Raw genomic sequence first — 23,435 nt, 5'->3', positions numbered from 1 at the left:
TCTCTGATAAGGGAGCTAAAAAAAAAAAAAATAGAATGGAAGAAAGACAGCCTCTTCAGTAAATGGTGCTGGCAAAATTGGTTAATCACTTGTAGAAAACTAAAGCTAGATCCTTATATATCACACTGCACCAGAATCAATTCCAAATGGATCAAAGACCTCGAAGTCAAAGCAGACCCCTGAAAATATTACAGGAAGGAATAGGAGAAATTCTAGGGCTCCTTGGCACAGGCTGAGCTTTTTTTAAAAATAAAGACCAGAAACACAACAAATCAAAGAAAGGTTGGGCAAATGGGATTGCATGAAACTGCAGAGCTTCTGCATGGCAAAGGACATAGCTAGCAAGATCAACAGAAAGCCCACGGATTGGGAGATCTTCACTAGCCATACAATGGACAAGGGTCTCATATCTAAAATATACTTAGAACTCAAAAAATAAATCCCCCAACAACAAATCCTCAAAGAAACAACTGCCCAATAAATAAGTGGGCTAAAGACTTAAAGAGAAACTTCTCTGAAGAGGAAATAAGAATGGCCAATAGACACATAACGAAATGCTCAACTTCTCTAGCCATAAAAGAAATGCAAACCAAAACAACATTGAGATTCTACCTCACCCCAGTTAGAATAGTTATAATCAAGAACTCTAATAACAACAGATGCTGGAGGGGATGTGGCCAAATGGGAACCTTACTGCATTGTTGGTGAGAGTGTAAACTTGTTCAACCACTTTGGAAAGCAGTATGAAGTTCCTCAAAAGACTCCACATAGAGCTCCCTATGATCCAGCAATCCCACTTTTGGACATTTACCCAAATGATCACAAACAAGACCATAATAAAGCTACCATCACACCTATGTTTATCACAGCATTATTTACCATAGTTAAGATATGGAACCAATCTAGATGCCCCTCAATAGATGAGGAATGGAAGTCTATGCCTCCATCAGAAAGAATGACATTGCCCCATTTGATAGGAAATGGAAAGACTTGGAAAAAATTATATTAAGTGAAGTAAGCCAGGCCCAAAGAAAGATAGGTCCTATGGTTTCCCTTATTTGCAATAAGTAGTATATGTCTAGGACAAGCAGAAAAGGTCAAAAGCTATGTACATATGACCATATAAGATGATAAGTGAAATGAACCCCAAGGTAAGAACACAACTGTTTTTTTCTTTCTTGCTATTGTTTTTAATGTATTTAAAATGTACTATGTGATTTTTTTTGTATCTTTTGTATGTTCTTCCCCCATGGTATAACCCCTGTTTTCACTGTATTTGATGTCAGTGCCCTGTGTCTTGTATATACATTTTTCTAATTTGGGGAGGGGAAGGGAAATAACAAAATGCTGAAATAAGGATACAGGTTGACCCATTGTAACAGTGAGATGTACAAGACATTATGTTGAAAATGAACTTTACAACTTGTGAGGGGGAAGGAGGGAGAATGTGGGGAGGGAAGGGATGCTAGGGGATAAACAGAGGAGGAGGTAACAATGTACTCATGATCTCACTCATGCTACCATAACCCCTCTGTACACTGTTTTTACAATAAAAAAAAAAAAAAAACACATAAAAAAACCCTAGAGTCAGACATGTCGCTAGGTGGTAGAGTACTTGTTTAGCATGTGTGCAGCCAAGAGTTCAATCCCTAACAGTGAAAAATAAGTAAACGAACAAAAAACCCCAGAAAACTAGCCATCAGTTTTTACATAGGCTGCCTAATTTTAGAAGCTATGCATATGCACTCAAAAGACAGTTTAGTAGAAAATCTCCCCAAACCCACAAATCTTAAAAACCTTTCCAAAACCATGAGAACAGATACAGCTCTGTGTTTCCACTAAAAGAGCTCTCTTCCAATTTTTTTTCTGTATTTTTAAATCCCAGGCTCTAAAAGGAGTTTATTGAAATATGCATCAATGAAAACAGGTAGAGCATGAAACAGCAAAAGACAAGGGAACATGTGAGAGAAAGCATATGCTACGTTGTAGCTGCGGAATGTCTCCCGAAACAATGCCATATGTAAGCTGGTATCATCACTATGTACACAAACCTCATTAAGCCAAGTTGCAGCAAGTGATACCTGTCACTTTCTGATGAACACAAACAAATCTGATTTCAGTCCCATCTCTGATGGAAGAAGCAATCCTGTGTAGAGGTATCTGTCCTGGTGTTGCCTGCAAGGTCTCCAGCCAGCTCTATAAAGCACATCACAGAGAGACCATGCTCTTTCTACCAATGGCCAGGGAGGAGCAGCAGGAACATGCTATCACTCCTGGCAATCAAAAAAAGCCACACACTTCTACAAGGGCCTGTAATTAGTGTCCAGGTCTTAGGATCTGTGGGTCTCTTATGTCCTTCCTGTAGGAACTATTCATTCAGAACCATCCCTGATATTGGGTAAGATAGTTAGAAGTCTTTAAAAATCCCACTCACTTAAAAAATTAATATTGAATCACAATGAAGTAACAAAATAGATGACCTTATTATGGTTTTGATGAAGTATGGAGAAGCAGTTCTCCTTTTAACAGTATGAGAGTCAGTTTCCTAGTTCCTCTCAAATTCCCCAAGTATTCAGGGGGTCTGCAAACACAGCCAAATCAGCCAAGTGATGGAAAGAGTGGTGCAGAAGTGAAGACAGGATCAGGACAAAAGATACATATGGGCTGGCCCTGGTGTGGAGAAGGAAGAGAGGGAGAGAGGGAGGACATATACTGACTGAAAACCTACCTATTCACCAGACTCCCAGCAATATATTGGGGGCTTAAAGATTAGCTGTGGGAACAAGCAAAAGAAGAAAAGTCTCAAGATACCCCATAACAGGTAGTGGGAACACAAAGCAAGTGGTCTGGGATAGAAAGAGGAGTGATAAGAGAAGCCTTCCTTGGGAAAACTATGGTAAGAATTAGCCAGCATTGGGGGTTGCTGGACAAAGATGTAAATGTGTAAAGGGCATGGGTAAGTATCACGCAGGGTACTAGGAAGCCTGCATCAGGGCAGAGTGTGCCCAGACACAGCAACATTTAAAATAAGACTTTTAAACTGAGTTTATTTCCAGCACTTTAAAAAGAGGAAGGTGATGGCAGACCATTAACAATCCAGCAGTTTTGACCTGTAAACTTCTCAGGGGGAGAAACATTTGAGTTAGGCTTTGAAAAGCCAAACCATACCTTGACTAATGATCCTAAATATCCATATGCATTTTATCTTTAGCTAAACCCAGGAACCTCACTGTCAAGTGGGTACTACTGTTATGTTATGTTATGTTATGTTATGTTATGTTATGTTATGCTATGTTACGGCACAGGAAACTCTGCCATAGGAGTTAAGAAATGTGCCCCAAAGTGACACAACAATGAAGCAGTAGAGCCAGGATTTGAATCAAGGAAATCTCTCTCCATAGACATTACCATTCATGGTCCTCTCATCTCCAGAGTCCTAGAACTAAAACTTCATTTGCCTTTAAAGCAGTATCCCAAATGAGTGGTTTAGGGGTGTATTATCTTCTAGCTTCTGGTTAGGCCCTTTTCACATGCATATCTCGGTCACCTGGCCATGAATTATTCCTTAAGAATATGATCTCATCTATCTATCCTCCTGCTTTAAACCTCTCCTCAGCAGCACTGCCAAATGAACCAGTAAGAAAGTCCTTATATATAACTTCCCAGATATCCCAACCTCCCCTTTTAGTTTTATCCTCATCAGTACTTCAAATATGCAGTGGAGGGTATTTTATATTGTAAACTTGACCTTTGGGGACCTGTCTTGTTTTCTCTAATTTATTTACTCTCCCCTTTCTTTGTAATTAAAATATACTCTGCTTCAAATTAATAAAATGGGATTCCTAATAATACTCTGCTATTTAAATCTATCCTCCCAGACTCCTCTGTGCCATATTACCTTCTCTATTAGCAGAAGCAAAATACACACTGCCACAAAATGGACTGGTTGTTGGCCAGGAAAGAGTTTAAGGCCAGGATTCTCAAACAATCTTCAAAGAGGTTATAAAATCTCTTTCTTTAGATGCCTCACAGACCAGTTGTAAAGCTAAATGGGATGGCTTTGGGAACATACAAATAAGCTAGGAAGAAGGAAAGGCCCTCAGCTGTTTGAGCATGATAACTGAAGAGTCGAGTTGATTTGTACCCTTATGATTAAGTAAGTATACTTGTGGTCAACAGGTTCTAGGAATGTCTTTGATCAGCGTTCTTTGACCACAGTACAATGGCTATACAGGCTTGGAAACTGCTGTTGTAAACTCTGCACTGTATACAAGGGCCTCTTTGTGTGTGTGTGTGTGTGTGTGTGTGTGTGTGTGTGTGTGTGTGTGTGTGTGTGTGTGTGTGTGTGTGTGTGTGTGTGTGCGCGCGTGTAAGTATGTGTGTGCTGATACTGGGACTTGAGCCTTGGACTTGAGCCTTGAACTCAGGGCCTGAGCTCTGTTCCCTAGCAGTTTTGCTCAAAGCTGACACTCTACCACTGATCCACTTCCAGCTTTGGGGTGGTTAATTAAGAGATCAGAGAGTCTCATGGACTTTTCTATCCAACGTGGCTTTCACCTGCCCTGAGCACAGCCTTCTGAGTAGCTAAGATTTCAGGCATGAGCCATGGAAACTCAGTGTTCTCATGTCTCTCTACTACATATAAATAGCATGGCCCAGTCATGACAACCTTTTGTCTCCAGACAATTGTCAAGTGTTCTCTGAGGAATAAAGTTGTACCTAGTTGAGAATCATAACTACAGGTACACAGCTTTGAAAGTCGGCATCACCTTTCTTGAACTGTACTTTCTTGTCTTTAATAATCCAAATGGAAATGTCCTTGATGATCCATAAAAACCACAACAATGACCTGATGTACTTTCTGTGAAGACACCAAAAGGAGTTTCTGACAAGTATCCAAGTATTTATTAGTGCCTTTGCAAAGAGCAAATCAGAAAGTGGCATGTATTGATGGAATGTGTTTGTTTCTTGCTTAAATGAATAGGAAAGGGGCCTGCCCTGTGCCCGCCCATGTCTCTCTTGACTTTCCATAGAATCTGGGGTCCCACTTGCTGATCAAGACCTGACCAGAGCTGGGGGCTGGGGTCACTTCAGGTGTTACTTTAACATAAGTGATTAATACAAATACACAAACAAGAAAATAACAACACAGGTGCAGCTTTATTTCAAGGTCCATTAGCACCATGATGCTGGGAAATGATATTTTCAAAGGCAAGGCCTGGAGCTCGGCAGGGACATTTTCTATGGTGAGAATAATAATTATGATGATGGTTTTTAAGAACAATATCCCTGTTTACTGTTCTTAAGAACAGCACCTCCTGTACCTCATACCCAAATACTGGAAATGTGATACATGGCAAAGGATATTTCAAAAGGTTTCAAGACTGACAAGTATTCACTTTGGACCAAACATCCACTTATGTCTGCACTTACAATTTTGTGATCACATTTCCCAGTTGGTCTTGCAATTGTAAGTGCTCATAACACAGAGCAGATGCTACCATTATGTTGGGCTTTTAGTGAATAGTCAATGCTGGCTAATTACTCAATTGTTGACTGACAGCAACTACTGGTTACTGATAGTTAAGTAAATAAAGGTAAAGGTACATGCATACTTGTGTTCACACACACAGTACTGTAGAGAGATGCATGATGATCCTGTCCTCTAAAATATTGCAATTTAGAAGTGTAACAGTTGCATTTCATGGAGTTTTTACAGCACAGTATCTTCTGTGCAAAGCTCAGTCATGACTAACAAAAAAAGGCAAGTGGTGTTTGCTGAGGCCTTAGAATGAGGAGAGCAACTCCCATCTCCAAGGAGTTCCTCATAAACACAATTAGAGAAGAGGTTCTACAAGGAGGAACTCCACTAGTATAACCCTAGCAATGTGATCAGTAACTACAGAATGCTTTTAACAGGTAGGGCTTTGAACACCTGGCAGAAGTGAAACTAGACAATCTCCATCTTGAGCAAGCAAACATTTTTATGCTCAGATATCTACTTTTTTTTTTTTTTAACTTTTCCTCAGTATTTGGTACCTGCAAAGAACTATAGATCATTTGAGTTCACAAAACTACACAAAGGCAAAAAGATCTTTCTAGAAAACACCATTCAGACGATAGAAGATAGCAGAAGATCGTAGGGATGGAATGCAGGGCCTCATACTTAGGCAAGCTTTAAGCTGCAGCCCGTGGAAGGAGGTAACTCTGGCAAGGGAATATTCAATCCCTTTCAGAGAATAAATCTGGATAAATTAATGTGTTATCTGCTTGGTAAAAGGCTGGGGACATTTTTTTTTTCAATCTGCTTCTTCATTTCTTGGATTCCTCTTCCTCTCCAACAAGATAAACAGAGCTCACCAAATGCAGTTCAATGTGATTCTTGATTTTAATAAAGTTCATTTCCACCTAAATTTCTCTAGGGACACATTTAATTTCACATAATAAAAAGCCCAAGGGTGATACATTTGGAAGGAAAAGTCATTTTGGATAAAAGCCACATAGTACACAGCTAGACAGCGCAGGGGAAGGGGATGGATACATGGACACACACACACACACACACACACACACACACACACACACACACACACACACACACACACACAACTGTCCCTTTAAAGAAAATAAATCTAGGGAACCTTTCTTCAACTGCTATGACACCCAATTTAGCAGCCGTTTATTGGCAACCAAAAGATATATCAGCAGGCAATAAGACACAACAGTTAAGCACTCAGAAACATCAGTGAGCAATAAGACACCAGAGCAAGCAGTAAAGACACACCAGGGAGAACATTTCTGAGCAATTACCACATGTCTTGATGCAGGAAAGGAGAAAGGAAAACTTCACCAAATAGGAGTAGAACCCCCATAAAAATGAACTCTCATAGCTCAGAAGCCATTCTTGAAGTGACAAGAGGGCTCTGAGGACTAATAGTATGGGTCAGGGACCACAGATAGCAAAGAAAAGTAGTGACTGCTCACAAATGAGTACTACTAACTCAAGTCTTCACCCTTTTCTGTACTCTGAACTATAGATATGGCAAATTGATTTAAAAAAAATATGTGTTGATTACCTGACAGGATACAAAAGATTCCACCAGCTCTGGGAGAAACTGAGGAGGATGCCCAACACATCCACAATACTCTGGACCTAATAAAAGGTTGGACCTGCACACAGAAGCCTGGATGTCACAAAAGCCAGCCAAGGAGCAGGCCCCAAGTCACAGAGCACTTCCTTATTAGCTAGGTTATTCAATATCCAAAGAGATTCAGCTTTCCTTGTCTAGAAAATGGTCCTGGTGACCATTTTTGCAGACTTCTCCCTTTGCAATGATTTACAAGTAGAAACAAGAAAAGGCAAACTCTCAGAATTTCTTCCCTCCATGGCACTAGGGACCAATGTAGGCCCCCTCCCCAATTATTTAAACTCAGTGACACCTGTGAAACCACTTCTCAGATGTGCTATGAAGATTATGTACACTCATCTAGCTTAGAAGAACACAAAAAGTAATGGGTACTTGGTGGATGGTTGTTAATAGCGTCCTTTCCCTTTTTTCCTTTGCTATTTTCCCTGACTTACGATCTATTCCTACTTTGTTTCTCCTCCACAAGGCAACTGTGCCTCAATTCTACCCACCCCCAGAATATACTGTCCTTCAGGATGCCTCCCTAGCCATTCCCACTTCACAGTGACCACGATTTGTATTGTTTTATGCATGGATAGTATTTCTCTAGTTGACCAATGAAAGTCTTGAAGCTATCAATTGCATTTACACAACAAGAATGCAAATAGATGAGAATAAAGTGAATTATTAAAAGTGTCACTCTAAATTCGCTGTTTTCCTAAAGGACAGACACAACACACAACCCTCTCCCTGGTTCTACAAACGTTAAACCAGCAGCACTGACAGATTTGAAGGAGCTCCAATCTAAGCCAATGACTGAAAACCTGTGGAAGAGGTATTTGTTAGCGGAGTTAAACTAGCTGAATATAGTGCTAGTATCCCCTTTGAAAGCAGCAGTTCTCAAGTCCCTTTCCTGAGGTCATCTGTGATTCTGTGCTGACACTTAAAAACTCAGCCTGGGAAGTGTCTCTCAGTGAGACTGCCATAAAGATAGGACAGTGAGGCCAGGTGCCCATCATCCACACCTGCAATCCTACACTATTCAGGAGGCTGTGGCATATGGATCATGGTTTAAAGCCAGCATGGGCAGGAAAAGTTCATGAGACAATTATCTCCACTTAACCAATAAAAAGTTAGAAGTGGAAATTTGGTTCAAGTTAGCGCTTTCTCCTTGAGCAAAAAAGCTAAAGGACAGAACCCAGGCCCTAAATTCAAGCCCTAGGACACACATACGCACACGCACACGCACACACACACACACACACACACACACACATACACACACACACACACACACACACACACACACACACACACACACACACACACACACACACACACACAGCCAAAGCAGAAAGATGCCATAGCAGAGAAAAGAGTGAGTGCAAGAATGTTTATATTTACATGGGCCCTAGCATTCTAGGACAGAGGCACAGTAGAGGAGTAGCAAAAACTAAAGGGAGAATGTATCATTCTATCTCCAAAATCTGATAAACACGGAAGAATGATGAAACCAAACAGGAGCTTTCCAAAAGCATCTTATACTGAGAACAGGCATGGGGGAGTAGAGACTGGAGAATATGGCTCTCATTTATTAATAAGCAGCTCAACACAGTGGGAGGTTTTCTTGTCTAATTACAGAAACGGTTGGAAACTGCAGGGAAGACAGGATTTATGGCCTTGATGACATTGCCTCTGTGTTGTAATTAAAAGTTATTTTTAATACTTTTGTTTGGTTGGATACTCCGGATTAGTAGAAATATATTTTGCAATTTAAAACTCGCTAAAGGGCAAAGAACATAAAAGGTAATACAACCAGTTTGCATAATATGAAACGATTAAATGTTTTGACACTGGGAGGTAGGAAGGAAAATAAGCTCTCCCACTTACGTCTATGAATTTTTCCAAGAGAATAGGCGCGATGAGATAAAAAGTGTATGGAAGTAGATTTCTTTTAAAATTGCAAAAGTAACCTAGCTACTTATTTTATTATTCTCTACCCAGAATTTTGGCTACAACAACAAAAGACAGCTTTTTCAAGACCATCCGTTCACCTAAATCTAATCCTGGGGATTCTTTACTTTGTCCTGAGTCCCTACAAAGCAGTATCCACCACCCTGATAAAAATAATCTTGGCTCATGTGGAAAGACCCAGGGCCAGTATGTGTTGGAAGTGGGTCTGTCTTTAGTCTATTTTTCTCTTGTACAATGTTCCAATTTCAAAAGGAACCAAAATGGTCCCTCCCAATGTGAATTGCATGGGTGAAGTCTATGAACGACTACAGAGACCAGCTAGCACGAGGTAGGGCATACGTATCTCCTAAAGCCCATTTCCAGAATTTTCATTGCCCTATACAAGGCATTGTCCATAATGGTAGCTCTACTGTTAACTACAGGGAAGGGACTTTTTCTTTTACACTTAACAGACTTTAAAAAATATCTGGCAGGAGTGGGGCAAGGAAGGAACTGGCCTGGGTTTCTCAGATAACTTCTGTATTTCACTCAAACTACGCGATGAATCTTCTCAGATGAAGTCAATTGCAGAAGCTCTTTATGCACACGTGTCAGAAAACTACCGGAAATTACACGTCACGATAAGACCATAAAAGCACTCTAACATCTGTTATTCAAAGATGAATATAGACATCTTCACAACAGCCATGCCAAGTTTATGGAATTCGCATTATGCCAATAAAAACCACTGAGCCCCAGGTCCAAAGCGGGATTGAAATCCATGACATAGAACTGCCATTCTTACCTGCTACATTAATTTTCTCAAGTGCTACCAAGCTGGGAACAGCTGTGGTGGAGTTGGTCGCGTTTATTGCTGTGCCATTGATCACGAGATTATCCACCTTCGACTCTAGCTTGCCAATGCGCTGCAAAATGTTATCCAATAACACAGCAAGAGTTTTCTTCAGATCTGTAAAAGAAAATGAGGAAAATTTAAAAGTGCTCGTGGCCTCTACATATCTGTTTGCTATCTGGCTCTTTCATAAGGAAAATGAAACTTCTCCAATGTGAGCTGGGGCCTAGATCACTCAGTAAAGAAAAGCATTTGCCCAGCATGTGTTTGATGCAGCCTAAAGAAAAAGGATCTTAGCAGATGAGCAGAATAGATCAAGAGCTATGTACATATGACCATATAAGATGATACTAAGTCAAATGAACTCGAAGACATGGACATAAGAGGTTTTTCTTTCCTGATGTTGTTTTAATGTACTTATTTCTTTCTATGCTTTATCCTCTGCTGTCATTGTATTTGATTTTGGTACACTGGTATTGTATATATATTTATCTGAATCAGGAAAGGGAAGGGAAACAACAAAATGGTGAGACAAAGGACAAGGGGGGAACCAAAGCAACAGCAATACTCACAAGACCCTATGTTGGAAATGATCTGTACAACTTGGGGGGGGCGGTGGGAAGAGGGAAAGTGGAAGAAAAATGAGGGGGAGGTGACAAGTTAGACAAGAAATGTAATCACTACCTTACACTTACGTAACTGTAACACCTCTGTACATCACCTTGACAATAAAAAATAAATAATATTAAAAAGCCTATTCAAATGATTGTGAAAGAAATACCTGTCAACAAATCAAGACTAAAACAAAACAAAATAAACAAACCAAAAAAAACCCCACATCTTAGCCACAATAGAGACTAGCTTCAATTGCCCAGACCTTACCAAACAAGTCTACAGGACAACTCAAGATTCATAAGTGACATAAAATTATTCCACCACACTTGTTCTGGAGCAAAAAGCAAAACAAAACAAAAACTCTGCTACCCACTACATTAAATTTATATTCTTCCTCAAACAGTTCTGAAGTTGCTGACACCCCGTGTTGCAGCAAGGTCTCAAAGTAGCTTCTGGACCAAGTTCATTGTGATTTTTAGTATTTTTTGCTCTCTAGCATGCTCCAAGTTTTTTTGACAAGCATTTGTTTCTGTTAGTTACCGAGGTCAGCACTTAATAAATGCTACAGTCTTAGACTTCCAGTCATGATGGATAACCCTGAGTTGTCTATAATCAGATTTAGAAAATACTTAAGACCAAAATAATTTCTCCAAAAGGAATGTGCTAGGTGCTGTTGTAGATGTTGGAGACATTCTTTTATAGTGTGAACATCTCAGTGTACGAGAAAAAGCTGTCTTTATCCCTATATTTGAGTTTTTAGGTAGCATAATATACAGAAGAAAGAAGAGTAAATTAGACTTTCTCCTCTAGAAACTCACCACCACAGAAAGACACACTGGCCAAGAGGAGAGCCATCCACGTAAACAGACTACAGACACACTATGAATTGTGAGTGGGCCAGGGAAGAAGTGCCCAGTGTGGGAAGGAGGATGTAGCCCAGCCCTCAACTAAGACACATGTGAAGTGTCACCTTCCATTCTGCTGAGAACAGACTAAAGTGCTCTCATCATTCCAGGAAATACACACCTGCCCAATTCCCAGCCCAGACACCTTGCCCAAGCTACACCAAGCAAAGAGAGAAACACATTGGAACAGAAATGCAGGCTTATAATTAACATGGAATTTGCATTCTCAGATACTATCACTTGCATCAACGAAGAACCATTGACAGTAATCCTTATCTTTATCCCAAAAGTTTCTTTCCATCTTCAAGCTCTGGTTCTAGCCATCATCTCATCCCAACTCTAAACATGAGGCTTCTTCACAATTGTCAGGTCTGTAGCAGCTGGTACATTCGCTCATCCTAATAATATCTGAGACCCATTCACTGTTCATCATGCCCACAGACACTGATTTAAATTTCTGGTCTGTTATAGTTATTTGAGACATCATCAAAAATTAACATTGCTGGCTATCCCCTGAGACATAACCAAATTACAAAGACAGCAAAGACAGCCTGAAGCACATCTTTGATTATGTGAACCTACCAACCCAGAATCATATCTTCACTCTTTGACTCACACACCTCAGAAGACAAATCATTCCTTTGGCTTAACCATCCCAGAGCCAGCTACCAGGCAACTACAGGCCACTGTGATAGGTCAGAGTCCACCAATACTATTCACACTAGGCTATCAACCCTGTGTATCCTGTCTTGCTTTGCCTGGCCTTCCTCAGAAACCCCAGTAGAGCCAGTGGCTAAGCCTTCCCTCAGTCTTCTGCCTCCTGACTGCTACAGTGTCTCCCATGTGGCCCTGTGTGGGATGCCTTGTCATCTCTCTCCAGGAAAGTTATAAGATCCTTTGTTTTCCTAAGTCCCTCCTAATTCCCCTCCCAGGTATCTACTGGACTAAGCAGCTTGCAGATGAATTATAAAACACATCCTAGCCAGCCACAGCACCTAGGTCAACAAAGAGGGTAGAAGAGACTACTGTTTCCACCATCATATGCCATGTAACTGCATGAGTAATCCTCGTTTATCCTCTTCTCCCTGTGAGTTAAGTACAAATACATTTTATACTTGAGAAAACTGAGGTTCAGAGACAGTTTGAGTATGAGTTTTCCATACATCAGGCCCAGATTGTGGAGCCATATTTTCCAGGTTTGAGCAGAGGCTCTACCTTCTTGTGTCTGTATCTGCCTAACAGATTTGGACAGGCCTTCCCCTTTGGGGGTGGTTATGAAGACCTGGAGGGCGATGAATGGCTCAGGGGCAGAGCACTTACCTGATACACACAAGGCCATGGGTTTCACCCCCAGTTACTCCCGCCATAGACTTAGTGAACACATGCTGTTCCAAATACTGCTCTGCACATAATAAGCATTGCACATGTGCCTGTTAAATACAAAAATTAATAAAACCTCCCAATGGAAAATGCTTTGTCCTTCTTAAAGAAGTCTTGGGGGCTGGGAAAGTGGCTCAGTGGTAGAGCACTTGTCTTGCATGCAAGAGGCCCTGGGTTCGATTCCTCAGCACCACATAAGCAAAAAGAAAAAAGCCGGAAGTGGCGCTGTGGCTCAAGTAGTAGAGTGCTAGCCTTGAGCTGAAGAGCGGAGGGACAGCGCCCAGGCCCAGAGTTCAGGCCCCACGACCGGACCCAAAAAAAAAAAAAAAAAGAAGTCTTGGGTCACACAATGCTTATTAATGTATCCAAAAGGTCATGAGATCACTGTCCTCCAGGGCTGTAGCTCCATGGTCAGCATGACTCGGTCTGCCCTTAGCACATCATTAGCTGGCACAGACAGTTGGAGTTGGTCACCCATTCTGATCTGTCACTGTATCTAATGCATTAGCTGGCTCTCTCCAGTTCTAAAGATTCCTGGAGGCCAGACACACAAAGGAGACAACCGTGCCAGTTGGAGGTGGCTAAGCTCAGCGGAAGAAACTGTCCTCAAAATACAGGACAGCATTGTCTCCCCTCCTCCAGCCTCTTTGCTTAAAGCCTGAATCACAGCCAACTAGCACCAGTGTTAAAATGGCACTCAGCTACCAAACCCAGAAGCCCTGGTCCTCTAGCCCAGGGAACTCATAAGCTTCTCCAGCTTAGTCTATGACACTGTAAGCCAGGTCATTCTGTATTGTGGGGGCTGTCCTAAGCATTACAGGCTGTTTGGCAGCTAAACTGGTTTCTACCAATAGCAAATCCATAGGCAGGACAACCCAAATTGTCTCCAGATATTACCAAATATCTCTCAAGGGGCAAAATCTCCCCTCCCCCACCATGAGAAGCACTGGATTACGTGAATTCTGCCTACTGACCATCTGGTGATATGGAAAGAACACAGAGGGGAAGGGGAGACGGGCTAGGGAATGCAAGAATAGGAAGCAACTCTGAGGAACTGCTGCCTCTCAACTGTAAGAAAGGCAACAGAAGATGAGCTAACAAGACAATCCCTGAGGGCTGGGAACCTTTTGGAATCATGCTAAAAGGCAACAGACTTCTGAACAGAGTACTTACCTACAGTTATTGACCTTAGTCATTTGTACATGTCCTATGCAGGGCACATTAACTATTAAGATGTCTTCCTTCAATTCTCTGTCATGCTGTGAGAGTCAAGCCTATGATGAGGTTGTTGATCATTCACCTTCCCCTCCCCACAATACCACCACCATACAGGGGTGCTGTTCATCTGTTATTCTGCCCTACATACTTCTTATGCATTAATTCATTGAATTCTACCAAGATATATGGGGAATATGTGGGTGCTCCCATTCCACTTCACAATTAAGTCACAGTCAAAGGCACCAGAGTAAGTATTTCCATCCTGCTCTTTCTGAGCCTACATTTTAGATATTAACCTTTGCTAATGTGTTTGTAAAGTCATGACCCAACCATCTTCAAGACTTTCTAATGTTACTGTCCTGTAGCAACTCCACCCAACCACCCTAGGGTCACTGAGCAGACATTGGAGAGTACCAGATAAATCAATTAACCCAAGATTTAAGATAATTTAAGAATTTGCCATTCCACATCTTCTGTGTTAGAAGGAAGATGGACCATTGGGCTACCAAGGGGAGGCATGTTTTCTCTCCTGATTGAAAAAGAAAAAGACAAAAGAGAGTTCATTCCTGACTCAAGCAGCATTTGACTTAGCATTGCAAAGCAGTTTATTGTTAAGATTAGTATTTTTAATGAGAAAAACAAAGGACAAACAACAAAGGTGACATCCATCCTTACCAAAGTCCATCCTTACCAACTAGGCACCATACCTGACATAGCATTCGGTAAGTAAGTTTACATAAGTAAATGAATAAAGCTCAAGGCTTCCCACAAATAATGAACTGCAATTCTATAAATACATTTTTGGGTGATAAAATTATTTCTCACCTTTGCATTTTACAGTTGAACTTGCAAAAAACTGTTAACAGCTTTATTGCCACCTTAAACAAATACTGGAATTACTTGTGTTTGCATTTTAGCTTTAATGGTAATCCATTTATACATCAAAGAATAATTTCTTCAGCATTTAATAAGAAAATGAGGGTAAAAGTATTTCTCTAAATTCGAGTATATTTTTACATTTATCATTATGTTTTACAGTTATTATAGCAGTAAAATGTGTCCTCAGCAGGATTATAATTTTCAATTACTAATGAGCTTTTAAAATTTTGTTTTGTCTCAAAGCCACAGTAATAAAAATTTAATCCCAACATTATTACCACAATTCTGGGTTCTTAAAATTCTCCATCCATGATAAAGACAAAATCAAAGTAGTTGAAAACATTTAAAATGCCCCTGTGGGAAAGTACACTTTGGTTTCTATCAAGTCAGAAGTTCTTGGATGAATGGTGAGATCAATTAAGATGTATTAAAACAATACTCTGATAGCATCTCCAAGTTTTCATTTCCAGGAGCCATGACATCAAGGGGTGCAAAAGTAGAAAGGTGCCGATCTCACCTTGACCAGGATGGACAAGAAGTTAACATGTCTAGTCATTCTTTTCTCTATGTCTAGAGTCAAGAAGGGAGCTCAGAAGAATCAGGGCCCTGTTAGTAGAGTTTGTACATCTAACAGCAAAGGTTGTGAGCCTGGGTGATAAAACATTAAGAAAGGCTATACTTGGGGTCTATGCTGTTCCCTACCCCACTTGCCCTAGGCCATGTTTCCATAGTCAATGGTTTTCAGCTCAACTTTTCAGACTTGCCTGTGTGTCAGTTACCATACCCCATCTGCAATGTATTACAATACAGGAATCACCTGCATTGTAGGCAAGGCCTACAATCCAGCTTTTTTTTTAATTTCTGGTGAGACCAGGGTTTGAACTCAGGACTTCCTGCTTGCTAGGCAGGCATCTACCAGTGAGCTATACCTCTAGCCCTACAACCACTTTCTCTTTCTTTTTTTTTTTTTTGTATGTTTTTTTATTGTACAGAGGGTTACAGTTAAACGAGCAAGGTAATGAGTATGTTTCCTTTTGAACATTGTTGTCTCCTCCTTTGTTTCCCCCCACCTCCACAAAAACTACCCACACTCTACTTTGTCTGTGTGTGCTATTACAGAGGCTTGAACTCAGTGCTTGGGCACTGTCCCTTAGCTTTTTCACTCAAGGTTAGTTGTCTACCACTAGAGCCACAGCTCCATTTGCAGATTTTGCTGGCTAACTGGAAATACAAGTCTCATGAATTTTCTTGCCTGGGCTGTCTTCAGAGATCCTCAGATGTAAGCCTTCTGAGTAGCTAGAATAAAGGCGTGAGCCACCAATATCCAGCCCCACAATCTACTTTTAAGATGTGGCTGCCTTGATTTGATGGCAGAGAACCAACTATGCAGTGAGCTAGGGCCTAATAGCTGAACTGCCCAAAATAATTTACATCTGTGCTCACACCTTATACAAATCCCTTTTCATCAGAGCTACCCTGAGACACAGAACATGAACCATAGAGCCAGAGTATGGCTTTACTTGCTGCACTGGAGACAGGGCGTTAATGAGAAAGGAAGGTGCTAATGAAAAAAGAATTAGCCTCAACCCCTTACTCCCATTGCCTGCCAAGAATGTCAAGTTTCATCAATTACATATTTTAAAATTAATTTTTAAAGTGACCTTTCCACAGAAAGATAATACTGTTACAGTAATAACCAAAATATAATCCATTCATTATGTACAAGGACATTCAAGGCAGTGCTATTTATAAAAGAAAACAGTGTTATTTATTACAGATAAGAACTGAAAAACTACTTAACCACCCAGCAAAAAGATCAAATTATATTATGTCATCCATTCATAAGACAGAATAAATAACTAGACTGTCAACTGGGGGATGGCAGATACAGGCTCTGTCTAGTCAACTATTCATTGCCAATAGCTATTAATATCAGGAGCTCAATAAGTATTTATTGAATGGATACATAAAAAAAGCAGTTAGCCATCAAATTATCTAGCAGCATGAGGAAATAAAACAAAGATGAGTTTTTAGAGGTGTATATACAAGATCGTCTCATGTTTTGAAAAAGCACAAAGTCATTCCATTTTTTTTAAAAGAGCATATATATATGTTATACACACACACACACACACACACACACACACACACACACACACACACAGGTTATCTATCTGCATTAGTAAAGGACTGGTGGGAACTCAAAATTTTTATCAGTGGTAAGATCCCAATGTGGGGATGAGGAATATGTTTATTTCTATTTTTTATACTTGATATTTTCTCAGGTTTAGGTAGGTTTCATTTTCAAGAACACATTAAATATAAAAGCTCATATTTATCGGTTTTGTTTTGAGGTACAGTCTCAAGATATGGTTTAGGCTGGCTTGAACTAACTCGTGATCTTCCTGCTTCCACCCCCTTAGTGCACCACTATACCTTGCTGAAATGCCATCTCCAACATGTGGACAATGCTATCACTTCCACTCTCAGAACTCACACTGGTGGTGAGTACCCTCAAGTCATGCGTGATAATCTCCATGGAAACATCTTGATGATAGCTGGTGCCTTAATTCATTTGAATTTAAAGCCACATGGTAGCTAAGTGACTGGATACAAACTTCCACACGTGTCCACTGTCCTGCAGTGGACAAAGAGGACACAGCCCGAAGACAGAAGGGAGTTCAACTATCATGACAAAGTTTACTTTAAACAGCTCAGATGACCAATGTCATTGACCTCCATTGTTTCCTTGGTTAAAAGTTTGACCAGGGACTGTATCTAGGTAAGAATGCTACTCTTGAGCTGCTGTGTGAGGTGCAGGAAGGTAGTAAGTGTACAGCAAAATCTGAGAGACCATTTGTAGTCCCTGTTGATAACATTGGGTGTTCACAAAGTCTCTGAATATCTTAGGCTTTCTGCTGGACTTTCCTAATACCTATTGAGATGCACAAAATAGAGAAGTCAAGCATTTGGGTCCCTAGTCTGGAAGAAAGGGGAACTCAGAGGCATGGAGAAGTGAAGGTCTTTGAAGGTGGCCACTGAATACAGGACCTCATCCTTCCTCGGAAGCTACTCTTTCTCACGCACCACCTCATATCAGAAACGTTACTACCAAACAAGTCCCTACAAAATGCACAGGTTGGCTAGTCATACCCAGCTTATCTTCCAGCCCACCAAGGAAACCTACTCTTTTGCACATAGCAGTAACAATCACATCTCCTTTGTTTTCCCTTTGTACTGTGGAGTACAGTATGCTCCTTTTATTGTGGTTGGGCCCCATCACTAAGGACAGCTGCACAAACAAGTCCCTGAAGCTATATTCAAGCAAACTATCTATACCCACAGCACTGGCTGGGTGGTTACAGACACAGGTACATCCAGCCAGGGGTAGTGATTATTAATAGCAATGCTATCAGTGTTGTTATCTGCAAGCTTATCACAGTCCCATGAGGTGAGCAATAGCACATCCTATACTTCACCAAAAAGAGAAAGAAGGTTCCAAAAGCTCCGTAACATGCTCAAGGTTCCAAAGGCTCCTCCTGCCCCCACCCCGCATGAAAGAACACACACTAGTTCCCACATCAGGATCTAGCATAATAACTGCTTGGAGTCGCCTGGATGTAGATTCCCTGGGGTTTTTCTTCCATTTCCTGCTTCACTGAAAACATTACTGTGATTCTCAAATTCATTCCAGCTGTAACTAAACCACACAGATCGTCACAGAGTCCCGTAGGGGCAAGGCTGCCTCGATTCATCCATTGTTCCTACTATATGCCAGACATTGCTTTGGGGCACAAATGGAGAACAAACTAGACCACAGTCTTTGCTTATGCGGGGGAGGGCTGACAGCCTAAGTTAGGGAAAAATGAAATTGGACACATGATCAACATGTGCTAGTAGGTGGCCTGAGAACTGGGAAAAATGAGAACAGCAGGGTAGAGCCTCTTTCTGTGAAGAAGTCAGGCAGATCTCACTGGCACAGTAGAGAACAGACAGATGGGAGGAAGATAATCAGAGGTTGGAAAACACAAAGATGGCTTCACCACAACTGAGAAGACAGCTGTGACACCAGGGTAGGCATGAAAAGGGTGCAGAGCTCCTTACGGGTTCATGGTGATAGGAGGTCTGCCCGGCCTAAGCGCCATGCCTGGGCTGTGAAGGGGGAAAAGAGGGTCATGCTGAATTCCTGAGCCAGCAGGAAAGAGGAAGACCCTTCTGAGAAACATATGTGAAGTCCCTCCAAAATGCAGGCTCAAAGCAGTGGTAGGTGTAAAATCAAAGGACTTGACTGTGGCAGAAGACAAGGCCGTATTTGGATTTGACTCCTGTCTAAAATAACCACCTCCAGCGTCTCCTCTAATCTGACCAGGTATGCTGTGAATTTGGTCTGGTTTGAATCCAAACTCTACCACAGACTAGTGAGAGAAGTTCCAAGTCCCCAAGAGATCTATTTTTAGGTTCCAAGCTCTCTAAAGCAGAAAGCCCTTTCCTCAATCACACTGGCCACACCACCAGAGACAAACCAGGGCTGCTTCACACACAACCAGCCTGGCTTTTTTTCTGTTGTTCCACTCCTACCAGTTTCACTTCAAGAACAGTATATTTTCTCTCAAATGGAGACAATTAATGTTTTTTGTTTTTGTTTTGTTTTGTTTTTGGGTCCAGTCGTGGGGACTGAACTCTGAGCCTTGGCACTATCCCTCAGCTCTTCAGCTCAAGGCTAGCGCTCTACCACTTGAGCCACAGCGCCACTTCTGGCTTTTTTCTTTTTGCTTATGTGGTGCTGAGGAATCGAACCCAGGGCCTCATGCATGCAAGGCAAGCGCTTTACCACTGAGCCACCTTCCCAGCCCAATGTTTTGATGATAGATTTCTACATTTCCCCACAGACATCCCATCCCACAACAGGTTTTGATCCTATTAATAACAATAGAAGTAAAAGAGAAACATGTGAAAAATTTGAAACCCTTTCCAGACTTGAACTTTAATAAAACTCAACATCAACACCCAATACCTGTCTCACACACACACACACACACACACACACACACACACACACACACACACACACTTTTTTTTTTTTGGCTTGAACTCAGAGCCTGGGCACTGTCCCTTAGCTTTTATCACTCAGAGCTGGCACTTTACCACTTGAACCACATCTCCAGTTTCAGTTTTGCTGGTTAATTGCCCAGGCTGGATTCAAACAGAGACCTTCCATTCTCAGACTCCTGGCATAGCTAGTTATAGGAGTAAGCCACTGACACCCAGCTATCCACCTCTTAAAAGAAGCCATGGAAAGACTTGGAAACGCTCTTACCTAAATCTGGAATATTATCTGAGTCTGCAACACAGGACAGTCACTACCCTTACAGAACAATCTTCAGCACCCCTAAGTGGGACCAGCATCTAGGCCACTGAAGACCACCAGAAGCTCAAAGCACTTACTACTCCACCACCCTTGGCTTGTGACCAAGAACCCAGGCTGGCTTTCCATCCTCACTGGGATCCTCTTAGGAAACCGAATTCCTTCTTCATTACAGTCCTTCCCTCCCCTGGAGATGGCAGGGGTCACAGGAGGTTGCCAAGAGCAGTTCTGCTTCTAGGACATCTAACTTCTGACATACCCTCTCCTTTTACCCACCACATTGGGACCCACATAGCCTGTGAAGCCCATCTGTTTATGGCTCACTTCTTAGACCTCAGGATTTTCCATACTGCCTTTTCTCCTTGGCTGGCTGCTGCTGGCTCCATTCTGTGACATGCTCTGCCTCAACTGCCTCCTCCTTGTACCCCCCCTTATCTGCTAATGTTATCATTCCAAGTTAAAGGACACATCAGAAGAGGGGCCTTCTATGATCCTGTAATGTCAAGGAGCTTCTGAGGTGATTTTTTAAAAGTTATACCCCCATTGTTGGTTTTCTCTGCTTATTTCTCCTCTACAAAGAGGATATAGCGTCCACAAAGGCAGGGCTATCAACCTACCTTTTTCCTGCTGTTTGTATAGGCTAGACAGTACATGCATGACACACATCAGCCAACAAAGCCATGTCTCTGAATGCCAGGAGCCAGCCAAAGGGAAAATCTACACCTAAGAAACTCATGAACCAAGCTGAGTAGCTGGTAGCTCATGCTCGTAATCCCAGTTACTCAGAAGGCTGAAGTCTGAGTAATGTAGTTCAAAGTCAGTCTAGGTAAAAAATCCGTAAGACTCTTATCTCTAATTAGCAGCAAAAAAATGTCAGAAGTGGAGGTATGGTTCAAGTATACCATAGTTGAATGAAAAACCTAGAACAGGTCCAGGCCCAGTAACTGTACCAAAAACCAACAACTATGCCCCAAATCCCTGAAACCAGGAAACGAAGAAGGACAGAGATAGCCTCAGAACCCAGGAGAGCAAGTTGTAGGGAGAGCAAGTGGGAAATGGGGTGGAGGTATCATGGAGACGCTGAGTGCTTGAGCTATGTTAACCTGAGTGGGTAACTTTCCCAGGGCAATGTGTCCCTATGCCCAGAGAGGTAAGCAGGGATGACATATTGGGGTTAATAAGATGTGGATGAACCCCAGAGGGACTCTCACACCTGGCTTCAGGTTTCCATTACAGATCCCAAGAGTACCAAAGTAGACCAGGCCTGCCCTGTTAGATAAGATGTGATCACTGGAAATCCAATTTGGGTCACTGAAGTCAGACACAGATTGAGTCACCTCAGAAACAAGAACAGCATTGACTGGAGTGAGTGGCACCATTTATGACAATCCCAATGACGTCCTGCCAGCCATACCCCCTGCCAGGCTGGCTATCGAGATGCAGAACTGCAGAAGCCTTGCATGTGGTTGAAAGGCCAGAGCCAACACACAGCTCTCCAGATTGCCAGGGAAACAGACACACCCTCAGCACCCCAAGGATGAATGCACCAACTGTTCCACACAGTCTGCCTAGTGGGAGACCTCTAGGCAGCATTTTTGAATTACCAAGTCTTAAAAGAAGTCTCTTCATTCTCCTGTTTATTATTTCTTAGGCACCTACATACAAACATAGACCTAATGGACTATACACACCCTCTTAACCCTGCTGTGTCTCATCTGCTTTCCTCTCTAGGAACTGGGACACTTCACTTCACTGGGGAGATCATCAGATCAGGCCCTGCCTTAAAAGGTCAGCAGCTCAGGCTAACGGAGCTTTGGCCAACTCTTCCTCCATATCTGCCTGCTTGCTGTCTGGCTCCCTACTAAGTCTTCCAGATTCCGTGGTCTGTTCTTTTAAAACACCAAAACAAAGATGAGTGGGGGCTCGGGTAAGATGCCCTTTCCAAGAAGCTCATTGACTCACCATGGGGTTACATTCTAATAGGTCCACCACAAAAGCACTGAAGGCAAGATCCATGTAACGCACCTTACCTACTATACATCATTGCTTAGCATAGCCCATCTTAAATGTGCTTACAATACTTACATTAGAATAGTTGGATAAAATCAACATAGAGGCAATTTAATAAGAAAGCGCTGAATATCCCATGTAATCTATTGACTATACCAAAAGTCAAAAGAAAAATAGAATGGTTGTATGAGTATGCTTTTCTATCATCGTAAGGTGGGACAATATTAATTAAGTCAAGTGATCTTTGGATTGTTTGTGTACTAATTAAAAGGAGGCACAAACAAGGTACCTGAATAGCAAAACCTAATGCAAGTTTCACATGCCCTTGTGAGAGGTACTGATGCCCCATTTTAAAAGTAGTCTATGCCTCTAGAGCCAAGGCTACGTACACAAGATGTGGCAAAACCATAATGTCTGGCTCCCAAACTAACCATGCTAACCACTACAGCTCTCAGCCTGCCACTCAAAAGCATTTTCAGGAGACAAAGGAGAACTGCATTTGAATGGATGTGTTAGGAAGAGGATGTGTTCAGGGGATCCAAATGTAGGGATAAAAGAGATTGATGACTCAAAAAACACCTACAGGTAGATAGTTAGATTCACCCAACATAATCTAGATCAGAGACTGATATTTTTGTAAAAGACAAATATTTTAGGCTTTGCGGTTTCTGTAACAACTAGTAACACTAACAGATATGTCTATATCCTAATCAGCTTTCTTCCCCAAAATGGGTTGCATAGAGGATTTGACTCACAAGCTATAGTTTGCTCATTCTGTATTAGACCATGGAGTCCAGTGAAATTCTTGGGTCCATGAGAAACACAATCAGACAAGAGTTAAGAATGACCGATTGTGATAACTGGTTGATGGATCCAGTATATTTCATACCTTTTGTGAAATAAGTGCTGGTGAGGCTGGGAAGGTGGCTCAGTGGTAGAGCGCTTGCCTTGCATGCATGAGGCCTGGGTTCGATTCCTCAGCACACATAAGCAAAAAGAAAAAAGCCAGAAGTGGCACTGTGGGTCAAGTGGTAGAGCGCTAGCCTTGAGCTGAAGAGCTGAGGGACAGCGCCCAGGCCCAGAGTTCAGGCCCCACGACCGGACCCAAAAAAAAAAAAAAAAAAGAATAA

The 23,435-nt window shown here is 41.7% G+C and overlaps 1 protein-coding gene across 3 annotated transcripts in view; it reads right to left on the bottom strand.

The window, feature by feature from the left end:
• The window catches only part of Mgat5 (alpha-1,6-mannosylglycoprotein 6-beta-N-acetylglucosaminyltransferase), a 228,350-nt gene that overhangs the window by 201,054 nt on the left and 3,861 nt on the right, over positions 1–23,435 (bottom strand). For all 3 annotated transcript variants that reach the window (XM_042683383.1, XM_042683384.1, XM_042683385.1), the window contains one exon: positions 9,886–10,050. In XM_042683383.1, coding sequence (XP_042539317.1) covers positions 9,886–10,050 — 165 coding nt within the window. The remainder of the gene's footprint in view (positions 1–9,885; positions 10,051–23,435) is intronic.

Source organism: Dipodomys spectabilis, unplaced genomic scaffold (assembly GCF_019054845.1).
Source record: "Dipodomys spectabilis isolate Male_0828 unplaced genomic scaffold, ASM1905484v1 ptg000081l, whole genome shotgun sequence".
Taxonomy (NCBI): Eukaryota; Metazoa; Chordata; class Mammalia; order Rodentia; family Heteromyidae; genus Dipodomys; species Dipodomys spectabilis.
This window is presented reverse-complemented; position numbering and strand designations above follow the sequence as displayed.